Source organism: Caretta caretta, chromosome 1 (genome assembly GCF_965140235.1).
Source record: "Caretta caretta isolate rCarCar2 chromosome 1, rCarCar1.hap1, whole genome shotgun sequence".
NCBI lineage: Eukaryota > Metazoa > Chordata > Testudines > Cheloniidae > Caretta > Caretta caretta.
Window position 1 is genome coordinate 292861055 of NC_134206.1, and position 23808 is coordinate 292884862.

At 42.5% G+C, this 23808-nt stretch overlaps 1 protein-coding gene across 2 annotated transcripts in view; it reads left to right on the forward strand.

Moving 5' to 3' along the window:
* Window positions 1-23808, forward strand: part of PPM1H (protein phosphatase, Mg2+/Mn2+ dependent 1H) — a 221094-nt gene that overhangs the window by 157076 nt on the left and 40210 nt on the right. For both annotated transcript variants that reach the window (XR_012666478.1, XM_048835931.2), the window contains exons 5-6: window positions 3541-3625; window positions 16830-16948. Coding sequence is in view for 1 of the 2 variants with exons in the window: in XM_048835931.2 (XP_048691888.1) it covers window positions 3541-3625; window positions 16830-16948 (204 nt within the window). In the remaining variant the exon portion in view is untranslated. The remainder of the gene's footprint in view (window positions 1-3540; window positions 3626-16829; window positions 16949-23808) is intronic.

Genomic DNA, 23808 nt, shown 5'->3' on the forward strand with positions numbered 1-23808 from the left:
AGCCTCCAAAACATAAGTATTCAGACAGTTGCAATTCTAGTATAAAATCACATAGCCACAATCCCACAATACTCTGGGAGCTAGCACTTCCAGAAGTCATTGTGCTTTATTACACACATTCACACACACATCCTTCATGTGTGATGAAAGCAATAATGGTATAACATGGCATTGCTGGTATGTGAAATATGAAGTTAAAAGCTGAGTTCCCCCAGCACTGTAGAAATGTGTGTTTTATACTTTTCAAAATGGTTATTTTAATGTTCTTAGTTCCCACATTAGTCAACAAAATTGCTCCCTTAAATCAAGTCATTTTTAAAGTGACCATAGTACTGATGTTGATCGTACTGGAGACTGAGGGCCTTGTCCACAGAACAGACTCTGTTTAGGCAGCATCAGTACTTCAGGGGTCATGGCGGGGTACTTCAGTCTCCATGCCCAATTAGGACTGATCCAGTATCCTTTGGATTTATTGGAAAGATTCCCTTCTTCTTCAATGAGTACTGGACCAGAAATTTAATCCTTAGCTTCCTTGGTGAGATCGCCAACAAGCTTGCCAGTTGTGGTGCCAGCATCTATGATGTGGACTGAAAGTAACAACCTTCAGTGACATGTAGCTGTTAAATGGCTTGGACTGAGTACTGGATAGCTTGCGAGAGTGGTAATGGGATATTGAGTACTACTATTGATCTGAGCTGAATTCAAGCCGATGACCTAGAAGTGAAAGCCTGACTGTCCCATTTCTAATCTCTTGAGCTATCTAGTCCCTCAGTCCAAGCCATTTTATTCTTATGTGCAGTTGCATCTCTCTCTCACATGTTAAGATAAATTCTAGATTTTTGTATTTAATGTGAATAAAATTCAAGGGAATTCAGGACTTAGGCTCTGTACCATCCTAGAAGCATTTTTGCTTTGATTGTTCCAAGGTTCTCATGCTGGGCTGGACTGTTTCACACCATATGGCTGTAATATCTAGTCAAAACAAGCTAGGCGCATGAAACGCCCTGGCTTTCCTACCTTAAAATTTCATTCTGTGTGCGCAATATTAGTCCCTTAGGGCTCAATTCTGCCCTCAGATACATGCATGAGACAGCCATCAAACTTAAATAGGAAATATTCCAGTGTCTTCCAGGACCTGAGCCCTAAAATGTGTTTTGCTATAGATCTCCTCTTAAATGGCAGGTTTTTTTTAAAAACAGTAGAACTCATAAGTTAATAGTCTAACAATAGTATTGATGTGTGTGATGCTTCCATTGACTTTAACAATAGCTCCTTTAGACCAAATTTAGGATCCATAGAATCTTTCTGATTCATTCTTTTAAGATAAATTCTGTTAATGTCTTTTGATTATTCTAGCATGGCTCAATACAGACTATTTATCAACATACTGAAACCCTAGACCCTTCAAACTGTGTCAAACCGATACTCATGAGTCAAATTACAGATGAAAGGGTTATGAAAACTGGCTAATGTATTTGAGCAGTTGTCTCTGTTTCAAAGCCACATTAAATTAACCATTAGCAAAAAATAAAGCAAAGCTGCACGCACACAAAACAGTCAGTGCTGTTCTTATTTCGGTTTTGCAAATGAAGGTGTTGAACTTCTGGGCATATTGCGAAGCCTAATTGTGACTTCCACCAAGTCATTTTTACCAGACTGGAATGGGGGTGGGGGGGGGAGATGACAGGCAGACCCATCACTAGTTTAAACTATATTTAGAAAAAGATTCTGCCAAAATTTCTCCCCAGTGTTCTCCCCATTTTAAAATGATTGAATTATTACCACTAGGGGAATCCCTCCCCACACAGAAAATAAATGGAATTTCTGATATTAGTAGCAATGGTATTCTTAGCTTTCATGAAGTAAATGTGATGCTGTAGGGTGGGTTTCTATGTTTTCCCCTCTAACTTCCACTAATAAACCTGTAGCATCATTTGCATGTGGAATTCAGAAAAACCAAGAGCAATAAGCTCATAGTCTCTGTCAAAACTATTCCCCCCCCCCATTTTCCACCCCTTACAGACCCCTTGCAACTGAAGCCCCGCATTTCTGCATTCTCTGCAACACAGATTCAACCTCTCCATGCGTCCCTGTTCATTTCCACATAACCCCTACAATCCCACCCAGCCCATTTGCCCCTTCCATCGTTTCAATACCTCATTGCTATATTTGCATATTAGCTAGTGATTTGGAGGTTACATTCACCCAATATAGCATGAAATGACTCATGGGGACGTGATGTATTGTAGTTATGCCATAGACCTAATTGTGAAAAGCAGCGCTTTAAGGGGTGTTTTCCAAGGAGGGTCTGTTTTTTGAATCTCCATTTAAGGTTCATCAAAGTGTTTGTGTATACAATATACTTTTGATGGCTTTTCAGTGCCATTAGGATACCCAATGTAGGGTAGCAGTCAACAAACGGATCAAATTATCAAAGGAATTAAGATTTGAATAGTACAAGTAAAAAGGGCATAAAGGATCATAGAAGGAGGGATCAATATGATGTTAGAACTGTAAAGACTTGAATTCAAATAACAGTAACTTATGTATGCATAATGTAATGGCAAAAAAGGTGGAAAATCAATACAGCACCAAGTGTTCCAATTTTAAAATACTCTAATCTAGATGGGCAGATTTAAAGATTATAAAATCTTTTGGGAACATGTATGTCTTCTCTAACCACTGTATAAAGCACCATGAGTGCACCACTTAAGGGGCTGAATAAATAATAAAAAAAGTATGAGAATAAAATTCTATTATCAGAATGGATACATGAACAATAAATAGAGTAGAAACATTATGGACCAAATTCTTCCATGGTGTATGTCCCATTGGCTGAAACAGTTACACAAGGGACAAATGTGGCATTTTATTTTATACAGATAGTTTATAGAGATGACAGAAATATATTCATTGTTTGGTAGAATTTTCTTTTCTCTGTGCTATTTGCAGAAATGTGTGTGAAATCTGCCAGATGATCTATAGCCATCCCGTTACCTGTCTTCCTCTGGCAGGTAGCTAGTTAGATTTGTGTTAAACAGGATTTGCTTTGCCATTTCCATTTGCTGCGAGAATGGAAATGTTCTGATATGACATACGACCAATGAATAACTGGAAAGTGGCTTTCATGAGTCATCTGAAGCCAGCAGGTTGGAACGCGTCAGCCCCTACTGGGATTAAAGCCTGCAAAGGGTGGTTCTGCAATTGGTAATTCTGCAGTATCTCCTCTGGGCGTCTGGCTGTAACAAATAAGAATGTACCCTGTCGACTTGGGTTGAAATAACTCCTGTCCTACTTGTTTGGGTGCCTGATTTTTCTGAGCTCTAAGAATGAGGTGAATTTGACATAAGCAAATCTACTGTTTTGCTGTTCCACCAAAAATAAAATGGGGCAAGAGTTGGCCAGGGGGGAAGACTGTTTTTTTTTTGTCTTGCTCTGGTCCGAGCAGAATAAGACCCAGCAAATGTTAGTTAGAATGTTACTACACATGTCCCAGTATTTTCTGTAGTCTCTACTGACAATGTTTGATGACAATTGCAGGGCCATAATAATCAGGAACAAAGAAGTTATTCCAATGTCTTCAGAATTCACTCCTGAGACTGAGCGTCAGCGACTACAATATCTGGTAAGAGACCTGAGGATTGTACTAGCTGCTGCTGCTACTGAATGTTGCTCTGCCATGTGGTCACAAGATTGTTAGGTAACATTTTACTATAGCACATCTCTGAGCACACTGAGTAGGGTACTTCACTCCCTCCCAGTATTTACTGTGCAATGGTATTTAATGTAGCAGCTTGACATTTGTGTCTGAGACAGACGGTGGTGCATATTGTTTTCCCGTGTTTTATTAGCATGGCTGACAGAGATCTCTTACCCAGGCTGGATCCACCATAGAGGTGGTTTCATTCAGTGTGGGTGGTCTTACTCGGTGTGAATAACTGTGGATTGGGAGGGATGGATGCTTTACTAGTTGGCTCAGGGCAGCCGGACCCCCTACAGCCAATGATTAGCTGATGACACAGGATGGTTTATGTGCAAAGCACTATTAGCCTGTAAGCCATGTCACAAATAACCAAATATATTTTTACTTCTTTCTGACTCAAACTGCCATTTAATTTTTACACCATTAAAACTAACAGTTGAGCCCATTGATTGCTGTATGACTGTAACAGGGCACTGGTGGGCCCCTCTAGCTTCTGCCCCTGCTGTGCTCACAAACCAGCCATAGTACTCTGCTTTGGTGCAATCACCCGTGCTCTTTATTTACAGTAGAAGTTCCCACCACCTTGTAGCTACAGACAGCATCAGGCTTACAGCTTCAGGGACTGCTAGCTTGTGCAGCCAGTAGGGGAGAGCAGCGTCTAACTCCCTGGCTCCTCCCTTTCCTCTGCCCCTGGCTTACTTCCTGACAGCTTTTATGTAGCCCCTGGCTAACGAGTCCAGCAGCTGTTCCCCATTTGCCACTTAGGCCTGGGCTTACTCCGCCAGCTCCAATTCCCCTTCCCTGATTGGAGCTGGCGTGACAGAGGGCTGGTTCAGGGTATCCTAGCCAGCACCTTGTCACACACCTTCCCCCTTATGAGCCACCAGGTTAGTCCTTCCTCGGCCTCTTCACCCCCATCCAGTGGGGTTCATCCGGGGAAGCCTCTTCCCCTCTTTCAGGCAATCACGGGTGTCATCTCCTGGAGGTTCCTTCATTCCCCACCCACAAAAATACACTGGTCGGATGGGTGGATGTCCCCATAGCTGTGCTGCCACCCATGGGTCCTCACACCAATCGCACCCCAGCAGGCATCCCTTCATCTTTATCCTCTTTTCTTCTGGTAGGGGGTCAAGGCAAATCCCAACCTCCTGTTGGACATCCCGGGCCCTCCCAAGCCACCAAGCAGGGTCCCCATTTCTTCTCCTGGGAGCTGTTTTGTGGGGAGCTCCAGTTGCCCCTTTTCTCCCTCTAATGGGGCTTGGGCTGGCCATCTCCCCCGCACCTCCTTCCCCTCGATCTACCCTATTCGGGCTCTCTTGTCTAGGGTTCTCATGGTTGCTACCCCGAGAGCCGTGCTTCTCTTCCTCCCTGGGGCTTCTCAGTCTAGGGGTCCCCGCCCCTTCTTCGGGGAACCTTTCCTTTCCCCTCCGGGGGAGGACCCCAGTCCATACCTAACACAATGTGCTATGGTAACCCCTCTACTACCCCGACCCGCTTCCATTTAAAGCTTCCCTGCACTTCTAGGGCCACCTGGGTCATCAGGCAGTATCTCTTGCCCTGTGGATACACTCCAGGGCCAGCTGTGTACCTGGAATTATCCAGTGAAGTTTTATCAGCCCCCTCTGGATGAGTGAGGGGGCTGAAGCTGTATCCACCAGGCCCCTATGGGGTTTCCTCTCCCCCTCATTAGGATGGTGGACAGTCTCTGCCCCCTTGTCCACTCTCTAGCACTAGTCCAGCCACAAAATTTGGCCCACCCACATTCCATATCTGGGCAGTCCCCCTTTTTATGTCCTGGCCGCCTGCACTGCCAGCAAACAATCACACCAGCTCTACTGGGAGCTTCTCAGGGTTCCTTCTTCCCCTTAGGGCCTTTCCCAGGAAGGGGTTCCCTCAGTTTCTTCCTCAACTCTCTGTCCTTTATAGGATCAGCTCTCCCTTCAGGGAACGTCTGCTTCCGTGTTCTCCTCGATCAGCTTGACTGCTTTATCGACTGTACTTGGCTGATGTCACCTGACCCAGACTCGGATATTCTCGGGGCGGCCCTGTAGCAATTGTTCTAAGATGAGGGCATCCATTATCCAAATGCCCAGGACAGCACAGCACCCACCCATCGGGCCGACCAGAACTTTTGGCAGTATTTATTCTCCAACAGGCCCAGTCTAGAGTGGCCGCCCTCACCGTCTCATAGTTCTGGGCTTGTTCCTCACTCAAGGCTATGTAGGCCACTTGAGCTTCTCCCACCAGGTAGGGAGCCAGCCATAGGACCCAGGTTCATAGAATCATAGAATATCAGGGTTGGAAGGGACCTCAGGAGGTCATCTAGTCCAACCCGATGATCAAAAGCAGGACCAATCCCCAATTAAATCATCCCAGCCAGGGCTTTGTCAAGCCTGACCTTAAAAACGTCTAAGAAAGGAGATTCCACCACCTCCCTAGGCAACGCATTCCAGTGTTTCACCACCCTCCTAGTGAAAAAGTTTTTCCTAATATCCAATCTAAACCTCCCCCACTGCAACTTGAGACCATTACTCCTTGTCCTGTCCTCTTCTACCACTGAGAATAGTCTAGAACCATCCTCTCTGGAACCACCTCTCAGGTAGTTGAAAGCACCTATCAAATCCCCCCTCATTCTTCTCTTCTGCAGACTAAACAATCCCAGTTCCCTCAGCCTCTCCTCATAAGTCATGTGTTCCAGACCCCTAATCATTTTTGTTGCCCTTCGCTGGACTCTTTCCAATTTATCCACATCCTTCTTGTAGTGTGGGGCCCAAAACTGGACACAGTACTCCAGATGAGGCCTCACCAATGTCGAATAGAGGGGGACAATCACGTCCCTCGATCTGCTCGCTATGCCCCTACTTATACATCCCAAAATGCCATTGGCCTTCTTGGCAACAAGGGCACACTGCTGACTCATATCCAGCTTCTCGTCCACTGTCACCCCTAGGTCCTTTTCCGCAGAACTGCTGCCGAGCCATTCGGTCCCTAGTCTGTAGCTGTGCATTGGGTTCTTCCGTCCTAAGTGCAGGACCCTGCACTTATCCTTATTGAACCTCATCAGATTTCTTTTGGCCCAATCCTCCAATTTGTCTAGGTCCCTCTGTATCCTATCCGTGCCCTCCAGCATATCTACCACTCCTCCCAGTTTAGTATCATCCGCAAATTTTCTGAGAGTGCAATCCACACCATCCTCCAGATCATTTATGAAGATATTGAACAAAACCGGCCCCAGGACCGACCCCTGGGGCACTCCACTTGACACCGGCTGCCAACTAGACATGGAGCCATTGATCACTACCCGTTGAGCCCGACAATCTAGCCAACTTTCTACCCACCTTATAGTGCATTCATCCAGTCCGTACTTCTTTAACTTGCTGACAAGAATACTGTGGGAGACCGTGTCAAAAGCTTTGCTAAAGTCAAGAAACAATACATCCACTGCTTTCCCTTCATCCACAGAACCAGTAATCTCATCATAGAAGGCGATTAGATTAGTCAGGCATGACCTTCCCTTGGTGAATCCATGCTGACTGTTCCTGATCACTTTCCTCTTCTCTAAGTGCTTCAGGATTGATTCTTTGAGGACCTGCTCCATGATTTTTCCGGGGACTGAAGTGAGGCTGACTGGCCTGTAGTTCCCAGGATCCTCCTTCTTCCCTTTTTTAAAGATTGGCACTACATTAGCCTTTTTCCAGTCATCCGGGACTTCCCCATTCGCCACGAGTTTCAAAGATAATGGCCAATGGCTCTGCAATCACAGCCGCCAGTTCCTTTAGCACTCTCGGATGCAACTCGTCCGGCCCCATGGACTTGTGCATGTCCAGCTTTTCTAAATAGTCCCTAACCACCTCTTTCTCCACAGAGGGCTGGCCATCTATTCCCCATGTTGTGATGCCCAGTGCAGTAGTCTGGGAGCTGACCTTGTTAGTGAAGACAGAGGCAAAAAAAGCATTGAGTACATTAGCTTTTTCCACATCCTCTGTCACTAGGTTGCCTCCCTCATTCATTAAGGGGCCCACGTTTTCCTTGGCTTTCTTCTTGTTGCCAACATACCTGAAGAAACCTTTCTTGTTACTCTTAACATCTCTCGCTAGCTGCAGCTCCAGGTGCGATTTGGCCCTCCTGATTTCATTCCTACGTGCCCGAGCAATATTTTTATACTCTTCCCTGGTCATATGTCCAACCTTCCACTTCTTGTAAGCTTCTTTTTTATGTTTAAGATCCGCTAGGATTTCACCGTTAAGCCAAGCTGGTCGCCTGCCATATTTACTATTCTTTCGACACATCGGGATGGTTTGTCCCTGTAACCTCAACAGGGATTCCTTGAAATACAGCCAGCTCTCCTGGACACCTTTCCCCTTCATGTTAGCCCCCCAGGGGATCCTACCCATCCGTTCCCTGAGGGAGTCGAAGTCTGCTTTCCTGAAGTCCAGGGTCCGTATCCTGCTGCTTACCTTTCTTCCCTGTGTCAGGATCCTGAACTCAACCAACTCATGGTCACTGCTCTCTGGATGGGATAGGTTGCCCTATCCCATCCAGCACCCATGGCTACCCTCTCAAATGTACCAAGAAATGCATCCAGGTCATCTGCCAGGCCCATTTTACAGAGTCCCAAGCCCAGCGGCCGGGTGCTATTCCCTACTGCGGGACTCACCATTTGTGGCAGGAGTTGCTGCTGCATGCTGGCCTGCTCTCTTATAAAGTCTGGTAGGTTTTTCTGCTGTTCTTTCTGACAGGTTAGCAAGGCCTGTCTCTCAGCCTTGTGGGACTGCTGGAAGGCTTGCAGGGCCTTCTGCATCTGCTCCTGCTGTTTTACGAGCCATTGCAGGGTGGTCTCAATCTCCGGGCCACCAACCACGTCCGTTGGCTCAGGGTCCCGGACAAGCCCGCACATGTAACAGGGCACAGGTTGGCTCCTCTAGCTTCTACCCCTGCTGCACCCACAAACCAGCCATAGACCTCTGCTTTGGTGCAGTCAGCTGTGCTCTTTATTTACAGTAGAAGTTCCCACCACCTTGTAGCTACAGACAGCATTAGGCTTACAGTCTCAAGGACTGCTGCCTTCTGCAACTAGCAGGGGGAGCAGCCTCTAACTCCCTGGTTCCTCCCTTTCCTGTCCCCCTGGCTTCCTTCCTGCCAGCGTTTATGTAGCCGCTGGCTAACAAGGCCGGCAGCTGTTCCCCATTTGCCACTTAGGTCTGGGGTTACTCTGCCACCTCCAATTTCCCTTTCCTGAATGGAGCTGGTGTGACAGAGGGCTGGCTCAGGGTTTCCTAGCCAGCACCTTGTCACAATCACATATGAGATCATAAAAAGTGGCACTGCAAATAGATTTCTTACCTGCTACAAACCAGTGTTTTGGTTTGCCTCTCAAAAGTTCAAGTTAAAGTTAATGCAGTCTCATTATTAACTGGGCAAGTCAAGGCCTGATGGTCTTCTGCTGTTCCTAAAATACCTTTTATGTTCAGCCTGGTCCAACTGTCACAGTATTTGGAGGGGTAGAGATGCAAGGTTGTTGGGATTTTAAAAAACTGTTTTTTGGAAGAAATGCCTTTTTGTTTTTCTGTGCAGATTTAATTCCTATTACAGTTCATTGCTTGAGTCTGAAAATTTCAGAGGAAAGAACTACTTTGGGATGTATTCATATTCAGAGAACCAAATACAAAGCAGCCCTAATAAATATTAATGCTTAGTTATATTTAAAATAATTTGTTTTCCTGTAAAATAAAGGGAATCTGTAGTATCTTGGGAGCCTGGCACTCCTCTAGGAAATAAGAGGTAAAGCATTGCCTACAAGGGATTTTGCTCTTTTGATGTCCTTTCTGGCTTATATTTGAAAACAGCAGCTGATTTGAAAAACACTTCTGCTGTTTCCCCTTGAATTTTCTTTACCTTTTTTTGTTTATTTCATTTGTATATGTAGCAAATGTGCCTGGGCCACGGGTATCATGTTCAAATGAAATACAGGCAAGACAGCAAGAGCGTGAAACAAAATTAGAGACAATTTCAAACGTTCAAAAGGTAACGCTTTTACTTCAGTGTAATTAAAAAAAAAAAAAAAAAGTAGCCATCTAACAGTACTTTGAGGCACTTGGAAAATTAGTGCCAATTAGGGCAAACCTCAAAAGAACCCCAAGTTTTCTTATTTAGCTTGAATAAGCATCCAGTTCCAAAAGTTCAAATGCTTGGTTTATAATGTATCTAAACCATCTGAAATTCCTGGTCATCCTCCTTATCTTTCCAGGCCATCACCTGTCTCTTTTCATCCTTACATCTCGGGAAACCAATATTCACTGCACTTCCTTGTCTTACGGGTATTTACTTTGGATTTGTTTGGATGCAAGTCTCTAGCTTCCAGTTTAAATGTAGTTTCCCAGTTCCCTCTCCCATGCATACCGGACAACAGGAAGAAATGCACATTCTGGTCATTTTAACATAAATATTTCACTCTGCAGTTGTTAGTGACAATGTAATCTTCCTTCTCATAATATGTGTTTTAGCTCAAATGAACTATAAACCCACTCCAGTCTTGTGTCCTCCAGAAATAGAGAAGAAAGTGGCACAGCTCATTGTTGCAACTAGAGCTAGTTTAACAATGCAGAAAAACTATTAGACAAAAGATTTTCTGACCAGTCCAAATTATAGCGTAGTTTTTAGTATGGCCTGTCCTACAATATCCATGAGCATGGACCTATAGCTTAGCAGCTCCAAGGAGCACTTGGGCTTCCATTCATTGAGTCACTCTCACCCCAACCATCTAGTAAGGACTAGCCTCACCTAGAGTCTTACTTCTTTAGGAGAAAAGTGTACATTCAATGCAACTTGCGTTTAACTAAATGCAGCCCCTGGATTCCTCTCACTGATTCCATATGGATGTTTGCAGCAGAAGTAATCTGCTCTGTCAATGATCTAGAAACTTCTTGGCATTACAGATCCCCTCCTAGCAGGCATCTCCTCTTAAAGATATGACACCTTAAGACACAGATAATTTAGCAAAAGATATACAAATGTTACATGCATTCCCTTCTCTCTCCAGATTCACACCACTTGTTGTCTTCTTGCTCCCAAATAGGTTCCATTCATGTCGTAGGCCCTTCTTCAGACAGGCTTCTGCAGCCTACGAAGTGTTGTCCTTTTGCTTTGAAGTTGTGGGACTCGGCATTTGTGACAACCTTTTCACTATGATCCCTGAGGCACTCTGGAAGAAAATCATGCTGAGAAAAAAAGATGACAAAATCCAACCAGATACTGACTGTGCACTGATTTGTTGCCTTCTGAAGTTTTCTAAGACTTCAGCATTTGGGCTGGCAAAAAATATATCTGTGGAGATTGCCCCAGTCAATTTCCCTTTTAACTTCTGAAGAGACTTTTAATATGAATCATTCTAGATTTTTCCATTTAGTGCATTTTTGCAACATATATTTTCTATGTATTCACTTTGGAAACTTCTGTTAATATTGACTTGCAGATAGGTACAACTATCATTTGCATTACAGTCAGCGTAAATATTGTCCGTATGCCGTTTGAGGCAGGGTTCCTGCTTCAGAAAGTTTGCAGTCTAGAAAGACCATGAGCGGGCAGAAGGAATTATTGCTATTCCATTTTACAGATGGGGAACTGAGGCTCTGAGACATTACATGACTTGCTCTACAATACACAAGAATGCTGTGCCTGAGCTGGGAATTGAACCCAGATCTCCCAAGTATGTCTAGTGCCTTAGCTACAAGACCGTCCTTCCCCTCATGTAATTCTTTTAAGTAGATACTTCTCTGTCTGAAAGATTAGTTTACAAAATATTACCTGGTACATGGAAATATTTTGTATGGTTTGGCGGGGGGCCCCTTTCAACTTCCTAACAATGAGTGTTGGTTAATGGTAGTACAGTTTACTTCCAAAATATGCATTTTGTCAAAAATTTCTTACTCTTGTGTTTCTTTACACATTCACCTTAGATCCAAATCTGCAGATGCACCAGAGCTCTCCTTGGTGCACTGGGCAGAAGGAGGGGCAAAGGTGGCTATAGGCCACTTTTTGTGCTCGTCTGGTGCTGGAGACAGCCAGTGTCAGTTCTCCACCAGTTGGAAACTTTTCTATATAAAGGGAAACTACAACTCTCCACCAAGGATCTGCCCCTATATTTCTGATCCTGGAGACTTTGTTTTCTTTTTCTAATGTTTTCCCCTATTTAGATTTCCTGTTATTTGGCTTTGAATATGGATCCAGCCCTAGAGTAACTGACCAGTGTGCTTGATACCTCTCCTGGATGCATCGCACTTAACCTTTTCCAGTTTAAGTGTGGGGTCATGAACTCAAATGTAGTGCTTGAGGAAAAGGCACAATGATAATTGTCCTTGTATTAAAGGAATAGTGCTATACCTTAAGGTTTGGCTGTATGTATGGGTGAAAATGGCAACCCTAATAGTACCATGAGTTGCAATGAAACTTCTGACAGGTTTCAGAGTAACAGCCGTGTTAGTCTGTATTCGCAAAATGAAAAGGAGTACTTGTGGCACCTTAGAGACTTCTGATATTGGATGTCACAGAATGATACATTGTAGGATAGCCTGAGTGAAGTAATCAATATTAAAGGACTTCTCAAAGAGAATTGTAAGGCACACAAATGCTCTCTACAGCCTAATTTGTTGGGATATTGGTACATAAATGTGAGTTAACTTAGTTTTCACATTTGCTTTCCAGATCAATTTTAATAAAAAGGAAATGGGGAAACCAGCCTGTTGAAAGAAAAGTGACTCATATTTCCATGAGTGGGTTCCTTTCTACATGGCTAACTGTTAAAAGAACATAACTAATGCTGAACTTGTAATATAGACAACCATAAAATGGCTGACTCCCAAAAGCATATAATACAGAATACTGTAGATTTGTGCCAAAGTAGACAGTAATAACTGTTGAAAGACCAAAATGGTGGAAAATATTTTCTGTACCCTAAAACCAGAATAGTAGAGTGAAGCCTTCTTAACTAGCCTGGTAAGGATACAGAAAGTAAAGTATTTGATATTCACCAAGGTTCGTTGTTTTTGCTTTAAAGCTCAGTAACATTTTTTCTGTGAACTATATTTTTCCCTTAGCATTCTTTTAAACCTAGATTGAGTATATGCAAAATCACTGACAAACGTGGTGTCTAACCACTATCTAAACGTTGTTAGAATTGATTCACATTTTGCTTTTGTTGATCGATTAAAGAAATTTCTTTGTATCAGCTTGTGGATCTCCTTTTAAAGATCTGCAGATGTTGAAGATTTTTGTTTTGTATTTATTTTCTTTTTCTGTTGCAAGGCACAGTCTGTCACCAGGGGGAAGGCAAAGAGCCACACCTTGTAGTAAATAGGGAACAGTTCTCAATAAGTCAGTCTGAAAGGAGTCAATCCTGTGTGTTATAGTGGCACATTCTTATCACTTGATAGAATTACCAGGGAAACATCAAGAATAAGTGCAAAAGAAATGTTTCTTCACATAAGAATTCAGCTCGCATTCAGACACCAGCAGCTTCCAAATTCCCCCTCTTCTTCTCTGTTTTACTGACGTCAAAAATACTAGAATCAAGTTAAGATTCTTAGATTGTAAATCAAACGTTGAGGGTAGGCTGCGGAAGAGAAATCTTATTTGAACATTAGCAGTCCACTGGTAGCTCTGCCAGCTTTATTAATCTTATTTCACGTGTGACCTTAGACTTTCCATCTGAGCAAATCTTTATGAAACACAGTCTCTCACAATCACTTTCCCTTTGCAATAAGGGAAATTCTTATTTTTCCAAGAAAAAACGTTGCTAAAAGCCTTATGGATTTAGTTTCTTTTGGAGTTGTCTATACAGTAAAACAGGCAATTTGATAATCTAAGGGGGGAAACTCCACTGGTGGTAGGGTGTTTTTGTTTTTGTGTGTTAAATAGTGCTGCCTGTTTTAAAGGCAGAGAACACTAAGCTTTAAGTGGCCTGGATTTGTAATTATGTGCTCAAGATAATCCATGTATTTTTTTACAAAAACTGAAATCAACAATGTTCTAAACTGATTATTGACTTCATTTTTTTCAACATGGCAGATGAAAAAAGAGTGAATAGTGGAAAAGCCCAGAAAAAACTGTAATAAAACACTGAGTTTCTGGAATTTATTTAGGACATCAGTAAAATATAAAATTATCTATTAAAATTAGCAACCAGATTTCTATCCCATCTCTTGGCTGTCAAAAATTACCAAATAGATTTTATACTGCAATATACTGCATCAAACTCTTTTAGACGTGTATAGTTTTCAATATAAAAGAAAAAAAGTTAAATGCAGTGATTAGTATTTTAAATATCCAATATGTAAATTTATGTACAAAGTAAAAGTACAGAAAACCTCTTTCCAAGATATGTTATAGGTTTGATCTCACTAGACATTTTTAAAAATCAGTAATACCTTACAATAATTTCTTTTAGCAGGGAACAGTGATCCATCTACATGACCCATTAGGACAATATTTTAGGGGAACTTTGTTGAAAACTACAGTTTGCAGATAAAGTAATATTGTCCTGTGTTGAGAAGCGATTTGTTGGAACTCTTGTTGTAGCAAAGAGCAGAAGGTCTCCATTGAAAGTTGGGCCTTGAAAGTAGACTGCAATCTAGTCAGCCAGTCAGAGCAACATCTGCCTTGACTCCATTTCAGTGAAGCTCGAGATTTTTTCTCAAAAGATATCTGGATAAAAGAATGGAAGCAATTGGTTTCTTTAGGATAGAGTGGTGATGTGTTGAGCCTGATCCAGCTCCCACTGAATTCAGCAAGTTCACGCCTTAAATGGAGGAAATATTTTATTTTGACCTATTTGTATGAGAGCTATTGGGTAGATCAGTAAAGGTTTCAGATACTCCCAACTGCTCACTTTTCATGAGTACTACATTTATGTCATAGCTAGAAACTAATGCCAACTCATTTGATCTTCCCTGACTGCAGCTGCTGCTGAAGATAAGGCAGATTTTATTCCCTTAACCAGCTGAACAGGGGGGAAAAGGGCATTTCCAGAAGGCAAAGGGAAATGCAGCTTTTGTCTGTCCACCTTAGGCCCAGTGATCCCTGGCTAATTTGGCTCAGTTTGTCTTAGGCAGGCGCTCACTGTCAGTAAATGCAAAAACCCCACCTGTATGCATATGTAAATAAGCCTTAAATATTTTCTTTCATTTATCTTTTTGCTGCTGCTTATGGTAAAATGTAGAAGGGAAACATAACTGTTAATGTTGTGCATGAGCTCAGATGGATTAACTTTTCACATCTGAGGATTTCGGTGTAACTTCTTTCTAGGCCCCAAATGAAAACAAATGGTTTAGTCCGACGTTAGTCCCCATCACAGAATCACCAGACCTTTTAGTAACATTAGAAAGCATTCTTTGATTGAGAGACCCAGGATCTCTATAGCTGGAGTGCAGCAGGGCACAAATGAGGCATGTTGGCAGCCCTAATATTTACACAGCTCTGTGTAGATATTAGGGCTGATCAAAAAAAATTTCACCAAAGCTGTTTTTCACAGAAAATTTATTTTTTAACTAAATTAAATTTTCTGTGAAAAGTGTCCGCTTTCCACACCAAAAAAAAATCCGTTTTAACATGTGAAAGCCAAAACCCAAAATATTTTGGCAGAAAACAGAAATATTTTGATTCTGAAATATTTTGATTCACAGTGCTGCATGAGAATTGTACTTCTGGTGCCTCATGCTCCAGTTCTTTTCTATGGTCAGGGTCACTGGATGAATTTAATCTCCCATGATACACTGCCTCCCATCACCAAGAACTGAGACCATGGTGCATTATGTGGAAAGATGTTGTTTGACCAGGGAGCTGGGCACACAGAGGAGAATGGGAATATGAGGCACCCAAACTACAACTCCCGTGAGGCAGGGCTGGAATATTTCAGTTTGTGGCTGAAAACTTGACATTTTCTTTCAGGGCGAGGATTCCGTTTTCTGACAAGCTCTAGTAAATGTGTTTACCCATACTATGCTTGGATCTGTCCAGCATGAATAATTATTCACTTCTGGGAGGACCAAATATACTCATGATAACAGAAAATATTGTATAACCCAGAGTTTTTGTTATAGACAATTTGTCAGGAACAGGTACAGGTTTAGCAGGAGAAATGGGTCAGTACTACTCCCCTTCCTCCCCCTGCCCCCCCGCCCCTTAGAAGAAGGAAAGCAATTAATAAAAATGTTACAAAAATGGGAGCTGGCTGGCTGACTGAAGACTACCATTGTATGTTGGTAACACTAGGTTGTTGCTGGTGCTGAACTTGAATGCAGGAGCCTGGGCTGCTTTCCCAGCTCTGCCAATGACTTGTTGTGAGCCTTTGGGCCTTAATCTCTCTCTCAGATTCTGCAGCTGTAAAATGGGATGATAATTAAGGCTATGATTCTGTCACGGAGGTCACGGATTCCATGACTTTTCGGGATCTCCGTGACTACTTCTGGGGCAGGGCTGGAGCAGCTGTCAGCCCCAGGGCTGCTGAAGCAGTGGCTGTCAGAACAGCTGGCCAGCAGCCATCCCCCGGGGCCGCCAAAACAGCAGCTGGGGTTGGGTCAGCCCCCCTGGGGCTGGAGCAGCAGCCGTCAGCCCCTGCCACAGGAGCAGCAGCGGGAGCAGCTGCAAGCCCCGGCTGTACTTTGTTTGTCCCCCCTCAGCCCTCCCCAGGGTATTTTTACTAAAAGTCAGGGACAGGTCGTGGGCATCTATGAATTTTTATTCATTGCCCATGACCCGTCTGTGTCTTTTACTAAAAATACCCTTGACAGACTCTTAGCCTTAATGATAATCTTATCCACCTTGTCAAACTGCCTTGAGATAAATGGATGAAATGTGCTGTCCAAGTACTAAGTATTAGTATTTATTAAGTGGGAGAAAATAGAAGACTTGGAGATCTCACTGCTGATTATGGAGGTATCTGATTTAGCTTTCTACACTAACCACTAAATAGTCTGTCAGATTTTTATTCATGTGTATGAATACCGTTTGCTAGGTTAGACATCACATCTTTTAAAAAAAATTTAAAAATACTTAAAAGTGTATGGGGGGAGACTATCTCATAGATGAATTTTGTTGTAAGATATGAGCATGGTTTCTGGTTTTTTGCCCATAGGCTTTCATGCAGCCCCACTTGCTGGGAAACGAGTTCACACATTTAGAGTTTCCAAGGAGGGTGCAGCGTAAGGAAGTTGGGAAGAGGATGCTCTACAGGGACTTTAACATGACTGGCTGGTAAGAACATGCCGTTTCTGAGCACTGAAAGAGGAAAAAATATCATGCTTGCATTCTTGATTAGCATAAATCTGTCTACATCAAAACAGAAGTGTGCGTGTGTGTGTTGAGAGGGGATCTTTTTAGAAAACAAAATCTTAAATAAATCAGAGATTATTGTTCTCAGTTATGACCTTTGCTCATTCTTGGTGTGAGAAATTATAGTGAGGCAAGACCCTCAAAGGACATATCATGAGGCTCTTTCATGTGTTTGAAATCATTCTTTTATTTAAATATTGTAGTCTCTGGTTTAACATAAATTCATTTTCTTTAACATGCTTGAAGATCTCTTTAATAATGTGCCACTGAAATGCTTGTAGGGTAGATACCCCATTACTTTAAAAAGGACTTGGACAAGGTCTCTCACAAGAAGCTACTAAAAAAGGTAAGTAGTCATTGGGTGAGGGGCAAAGTATTAAAAACTGGCTAGGAGAAGGGAAACAAAGAAGAGGAATAAATGGTCAAATTTCTTTTTGGCAAAGGGTTAACAGCAGGGTGACTCAAGATTCTGTAACAGTTATCGCATTGTTTAATATATTTATCAATTCTGTGGTAAGGGAAATGAGCAATGAGGTAGTGAGATTTGCAGATAACACAGTCATTTAGGTTAGTCAGGAGCAGAGAATAATGGGAGGAAGTTCAGAGACCTAAACAAGCTGGGTGAATGGGCAACACAATGGCAAATGAAATTCAGTGTCGATAAATGAAAAGTAATCCACGCAGGAGGGAAAAATGTCAACTACCCAAACACCTTATGGGGTTCTAAATTAACTGTATCAACTCAGGCAAAACCTGGGCATCATTGTGAACTGCTCAATGGAGCTCTGCAGCTGTGGTCAAAATGGCAAACGATGTCAGGACAAATAAGGAATGGAATGGTGAATAATACAGATAATATTATAATGCCAGAATATAAATCAATTATATGTCTTATTTCAGTGCTATGTGAAGCACTGGTCATCCCAGCTAAAAAAGAACTTTTGCAGAATTGGAGGTGTTTCTTGTTGCCCTTCCTTAATGATCAAAGGCACGGAACAACATTCATATGAGGAGACTGGGGGGATGGTATTTTTAAAGAGCTTAAAAAAGGAGATGAATAAGAGGGGACACGATAAAAATATCAAATAATGAATAGTATAGAAAAGATATATCAGGAGCTTCTGTTCCCCTGTCCCATGACATAAGATTAGCTACTAAGGATTAAGAGGTTTCCTGTATCTTCCTCTGAAACATCTGGCATTGACCCCTGTTGGAGACAGGAATTGCCACATTAGATCAGATCTGTGGTCCATCTAATCCAGTCCTATGTTCCCATTAACGCTGGCGTGTAAACTCTGTCAGCTCTCATGTACTCATTTTTTTGATGTTCTCTTTGTCTAAGGGTAAGTCCAGACTTGAATTTTTAGTCATGTTTTAACGTGGTTATAAATTTCAGCATAGGTAGAATACAGGTAGCTGTTGCTAGGCTAGGTATCCTGGAACAAACATTTGCATAGTGTTTACACTACAGTTTACAATCCTGTTAGTTAACATGTCTTAAACCATGACTAAATATTCACCTCTGACTGACAGCTGAAGAACAAGGCACGGAAAGAGCCACAAAAATGCAAGTGGAAGATGATGCCACATCATCTTCCCTCTAGTCCTGGAATTTATAAATGTGAGCAAAGAAGGGGGACCACTTTTGTACTGATGTCGTTGGTCAGCAGTTGAGTATCTTGTAGCCATTTTCTCAGACTAAGTCCAGTGCTGGCGTATCAGCAGTCTCTCTTTCTCTACTTCAGAGCTGAAAACAATCCAATGGTCAAGGGACTGCTGTGTCCTTGTGAAGCTTAGCTGATCAGATAAGGGTGCCATTTCAGTTTTAAATGTGCTTGGTCAAGGAAGTTGTGCTTCCCACTACCTGTGTGTTCTTGTGTAATCATCGTCTAGGCAGGAGTCTTCTGCTTAGCTCATAAAACGGGCCCCTGAGTTAAACATGTGGAATCCTTTTAATGGCTAAAAATATGGTTAAGATGTTAGATTTCTAACATACCTACAGGCTCAGTGATTGTTATTTCATGATGATGATTTCTCTCCTCAGGTTGCTGATTTCTCTCCTCAGGTTGCTTACTTCTCCCTTTCCCTCCTTGAGTTAGGGTAGCTATTATAGAGTTTAAACCAGTATATATTTCCTTACCTTCTCCAGAAGACTCACTAAAGCCTGGTGTACTAAGCCACAGCCAAACTAGACCTCTTCATGCCAAATTTGAAGAGAAAGAGGGGCCGGGGGAGGGATTAATTAATTTGCAAGATCTTTGATCAATGAACCTCCCGCATAAGTGAGTAGATGTGTGGGTGGTTTTTGAAAGAGAAACACTCACTCTCTCACTTAATTATTGAATACAAAGAAAACTAACAAAGTCCAGTGGTGTAAAACATAACCCCCAGGCTTTCCCTTGGAAAAGGAACTGTGCTTGATTTTAAAATTCAGGGCGTTTTTTCAGTGTTTTCTATTAGAAGCTATAAGATTTTTTTTTTCCTTCTACTGTGCTCTGGAGCTTTTCAGAGGCTCAACAATAGATTGGCTTGGCCAGCTTGTTTGGATTACAAAAGGTTATTGTCTCTGGGACTGTCATAATGCAGTTGGACTTCTTTTTTCTTTTTTCCCTGTGAAGTTTCCACGTTGGCTTTGTTTCAGCAGCTCACAGTGGTAGCAGAGCTGCCAAATTTCCTCATAGCATAAGGACAGCCACCGATCCAGCAATGTGCACTGCCTCACACTAATCTAAGGCTGCCTGTAATTGCTTTGAGACCAACCCTTTCTCTTCTCCCCCAATCCTTACCCCTTCCCCACCCCAACCTTGTCTCCTTTCTCTAGCTCGTGTGTTCAGATTTTGTGCCAAAAATTCCACTATAGCCTTTAGGTGGGAGCTTAATGCAAGTCACCCCCCTCAGCGTTGTGTTGAGCAGCCATCACAGGATATGTACTATAGCTGGCAATGTATCTTAAGAGCTCTGTCTCCTGCTGAACATGCCTCTGAGCTATCTCAAGCTGCAATTTTCTGGCAGACGTCCGTATTACTAAATTGAAAGAACAGTTTCTCACAGCTGGATCTGTGGTACTGGGTTCCCAGGCCTATGGCTGGTAAAGTTAAACCTTGTCATGAAGATGGCATGTTTGGTATCTTTCCACATGTCCTGCTGGGCTGTCCATGAGACAATAGATACACCAGTGATGTTTCTTCACCTGTGGCCATAAAGTCTAGCAGCTGCCAACGTTCCATTTCATGGCAGCTTGTGAGGTTTCGGAATTTATTTTCAATCTGTATGGGAACAAAACCTGAACCTTTGGAACGTTTTCACGAAAACAGAATTGTGTTGAAATGGCTGGTTTGAGACTGAAACCTGAGCTTTTTGTGTCAGAAAGATTTTTTGTGTCAGAAGTGACCAGAACCTTGAACAAAAAATCCTTCCTGGTGAAAATGTAGTCAAAACCAGTATGTCTCCGCAAAATATTTTGGCTTTGATGAAATTGCATTTTATTGAAAAGTTTCCAACCAGCTGTAGTCCCAACTACATGTAAGGGATTAAAAACTAGGAATAAAGCAAATAGAAGTCATAAGCAGAATCTGAGCATTCTGTGTACCTAATGGTACAGCTGTTCCCAGATCTGCTCTGTCTGTGAGGTTTTGTGGTTGTTGTATATGATTAGCTGCCAATGGTCATCACGTTTTGGGGAGGGATCTCTGCGTGCGACTTATTCCAAACCAAAAAGGCTGGTATCCTAGGACTAGCGCTAAACAAAAACCATTTTACTCTAGGGTCAATATTGTCCCCCTCCTGGAATGCTGCCAACCTATTTAGTGCTCTCTCTTTTCTTTCTAACAGGGAAGATCTTTCAGCCTCGGATCATCTGATAAAATGAGTTTGAAGCAAAGTTGTTTTTTTAATTTTGTTTAAGATGAATGACCTTTGCTTTTATTGTGCAGGCTGCATTGGCGTCTGCAGCTCAGACTCCAGCTCTCAAAAATAAGGGCTCATTAATCACTTAACAGGGACCCAGAATCCCACACAAAGAGCTAATTGTGTATGTTTTGTTTGGGAACACGCAAGTTGATTTGAACAAATATTGTCAAGGTGGATGCTGTACTATTTTTTATTGCTCTGTTCAATGTCCTCCGACAGCACATTCAGGTAGCCTGCCAGAGAAGTGGATAAGCAGATTGAGAAATGCCACAGAGTGCTTTATGAATCCGACACCGGCGCTGCACCCCCGTTTAATATAAATTGATTTATTGAATCAAGCACAGAAGCCTTGTTACAGAAACCTCAGGCTTTATCGTCTAGAGAACCACCTAATAAAACAGCCCCAACTGACACTCCTCATTAGCTTTCCCTCGTATCCCAAGGCAGTATTTAAAGTGGCAGTGTCCCTCTTTTAGGCCTGAATTTATCTGCTGGTCAATGCCTGTGGGTCTAATTAACTTAACATTATTAGTCTTATTCAGATAAGCTGCATTTCCTAACAGCTTGACTCCAAGTTGTAAAGCATAATTGGAAGTCTGCAAATCCTGCATCTTCGCCCGCTTGATTACACCTTTTAGCCAAATTCATGTAATTTACAATAAAAAGTTCATATTTTTTATTAGTATTTTATGGGCTTTTTTGTCTAATGGAACCCTCCGTGCTTCCTCTGTTGAAATTCTGAGTGTATTGCTGTGCTTAGACCTCAGTCTCATATCCTTTGTAGAACTGCCAGGGAGAGATCAAATTTTAATTTCATAATTACTTCACAAGAAAGCAGCCTTTTCCTGGTCGTGCCTGGTATTAATTTCCTCCCAGCAACTTACATTTTTATAATTTAATGATTATGGCAACCTTGGCAGCTTTAGGCCTTTCTAGAGAACAGGGGGGTAGGATGTCATTTTTGCAGCAGGAACTGTAATCTAGAGCTACTAGCAAATAGAGCAAGAGGGAGAAAACGGCAAGGCAAATTAGCCACTTGCAAAGCTCCTGTAACGGGAGAGGGACTGGAGAATGGTTCTTTCACATGCGTAGATGAGGCAGCTCATTGCTTGGTTGTCTGGAGCACAGCTCTGTAATGATAAATGGTTGTTTGCAATGTGCATGTTCTGCATCTTTTCAAGATTTGCAGCTCTAACTGCAGGAACAGTGGGGGATGAGACCTGACCTGCTGTGTACAGCACATCTCCTGACAGTGATGAATGACTCTGCTTTCCCCAAGTGCACACATGCCGCAGGAACTGAGCCAGTGTCTTTGGGGCAGGATAAAACAAAGACAAAACAGAAAAGTAATAGTCTTCGCTGCACCAAAAGGAGAAAAGAAGAGTTGCGAGATGCCATAGCAGTTCCCCACAGTTTGTGCAACAAACCCCCTCTCTGCTGGGTTCTCTGTAAAAATGGATTTTACGTCCTCGAATATATTTTTAGTGTGAAAATCTTTTCTTTGGTTTGGAAAAAGAAAAGGAGTACTTGTGGCACCTTAGAGACTAACCAATTTATTTGAGCATGAGCTTTCGTGAGCTACAGCTCACTTCATCGGATGCATACCGTGGAAACTGCAGAAGACATTATATACACAGAGACCATGAAACAATACCTCCTCCCACCCCACTCTCCTGCTGGTAATAGCTTATCTAAAGTGATCATCAAGTTGAGCCATTTCCAGCACAAATCCAGGTTTTCTCACCCTCTGCCCCCCTCCCCCCCCCCCCCCCACACACACAAACTCACTCTCCTGCTGGTAATAGCAGCAGGTAATAGCAGGAGAGTGAGTTTGTGGGGGGGGGGGGCGTGGAGGGTGAGAAAACCTGGATTTCTGCTGGAAATGGCCCAACTTGATGATCACTTTAGATAAGCTATTACCAGCAGGAGAGTGGGGTGGGAGGAGGTATTGTTTCATGGTCTCTGTGTATATAATGTCTTCTGCAGTTTCCACGGTATGCATCCGATGAAGTGAGCTGTAGCTCACGAAAGCTCATGCTCAAATAAATTGGTTAGTCTCTAAGGTGCCACAAGTCCTCTTTTTCTTTTTGCCAATACAGACTAACACGGCTGTTACTCTGAAACCTATCTTTGGTTTGGGTTGCTTATTTCTGCCATCTTCCCCTCCCTCACAACCACTACTCCATTGTACAGGCTTTTTGAATACTTTTTGCTCCTCTTTAGCACCTTCCAGGTTAGGTTTTCAGTTTACTTGTACACACCCATTCAACCTCATGACATGAAGATGACAGATGAGAAAACTGAGGCATCAGGTGATTATAGCTAACGTTTTCAAAGGCTGCTTAAAGTCAGACACCTGTATCCATATATAGGGTCTTAACCAAGGCTCTAGTCCAGAAAAAGCAAATAAGCATGTGCTTAAATTTAAGCACATATTTAAATACTTTTCTGGATCAGGGCCTGAGTTGCCTGATTTTCAAAGATTGTGTTCCTTAACCACACTAAACTACCATTCCTCTCCTTTGAAGGCATGATAATAAGTGGCTAATTATTCTGGTTCCGTGACAGTAATCAAATATACTATATAGAGAACCAGTTCCTGTAAATTAATGATTTGAACACCCTTTATTCAAAAAATTAGTTCCAACCTTTGTTCCCCTTCTATCCAGAGACAGGTAAATAAGGGATCATTTCTAGTCAGTTTCCTGCATATGTTGCTCAAGGATTAAAACCCCACTTGTATCTGTATGAGCTGGGAATGTTGGTTAGGGAGAAGTAGAGTGGGGGTATTGAGAACAGCTTGTATTCTCAAACCTGTCTGGCTTTGTCTCTCAAACCTGTCTTGAAGGGATGCCCCTAGCCTTGTTATCACT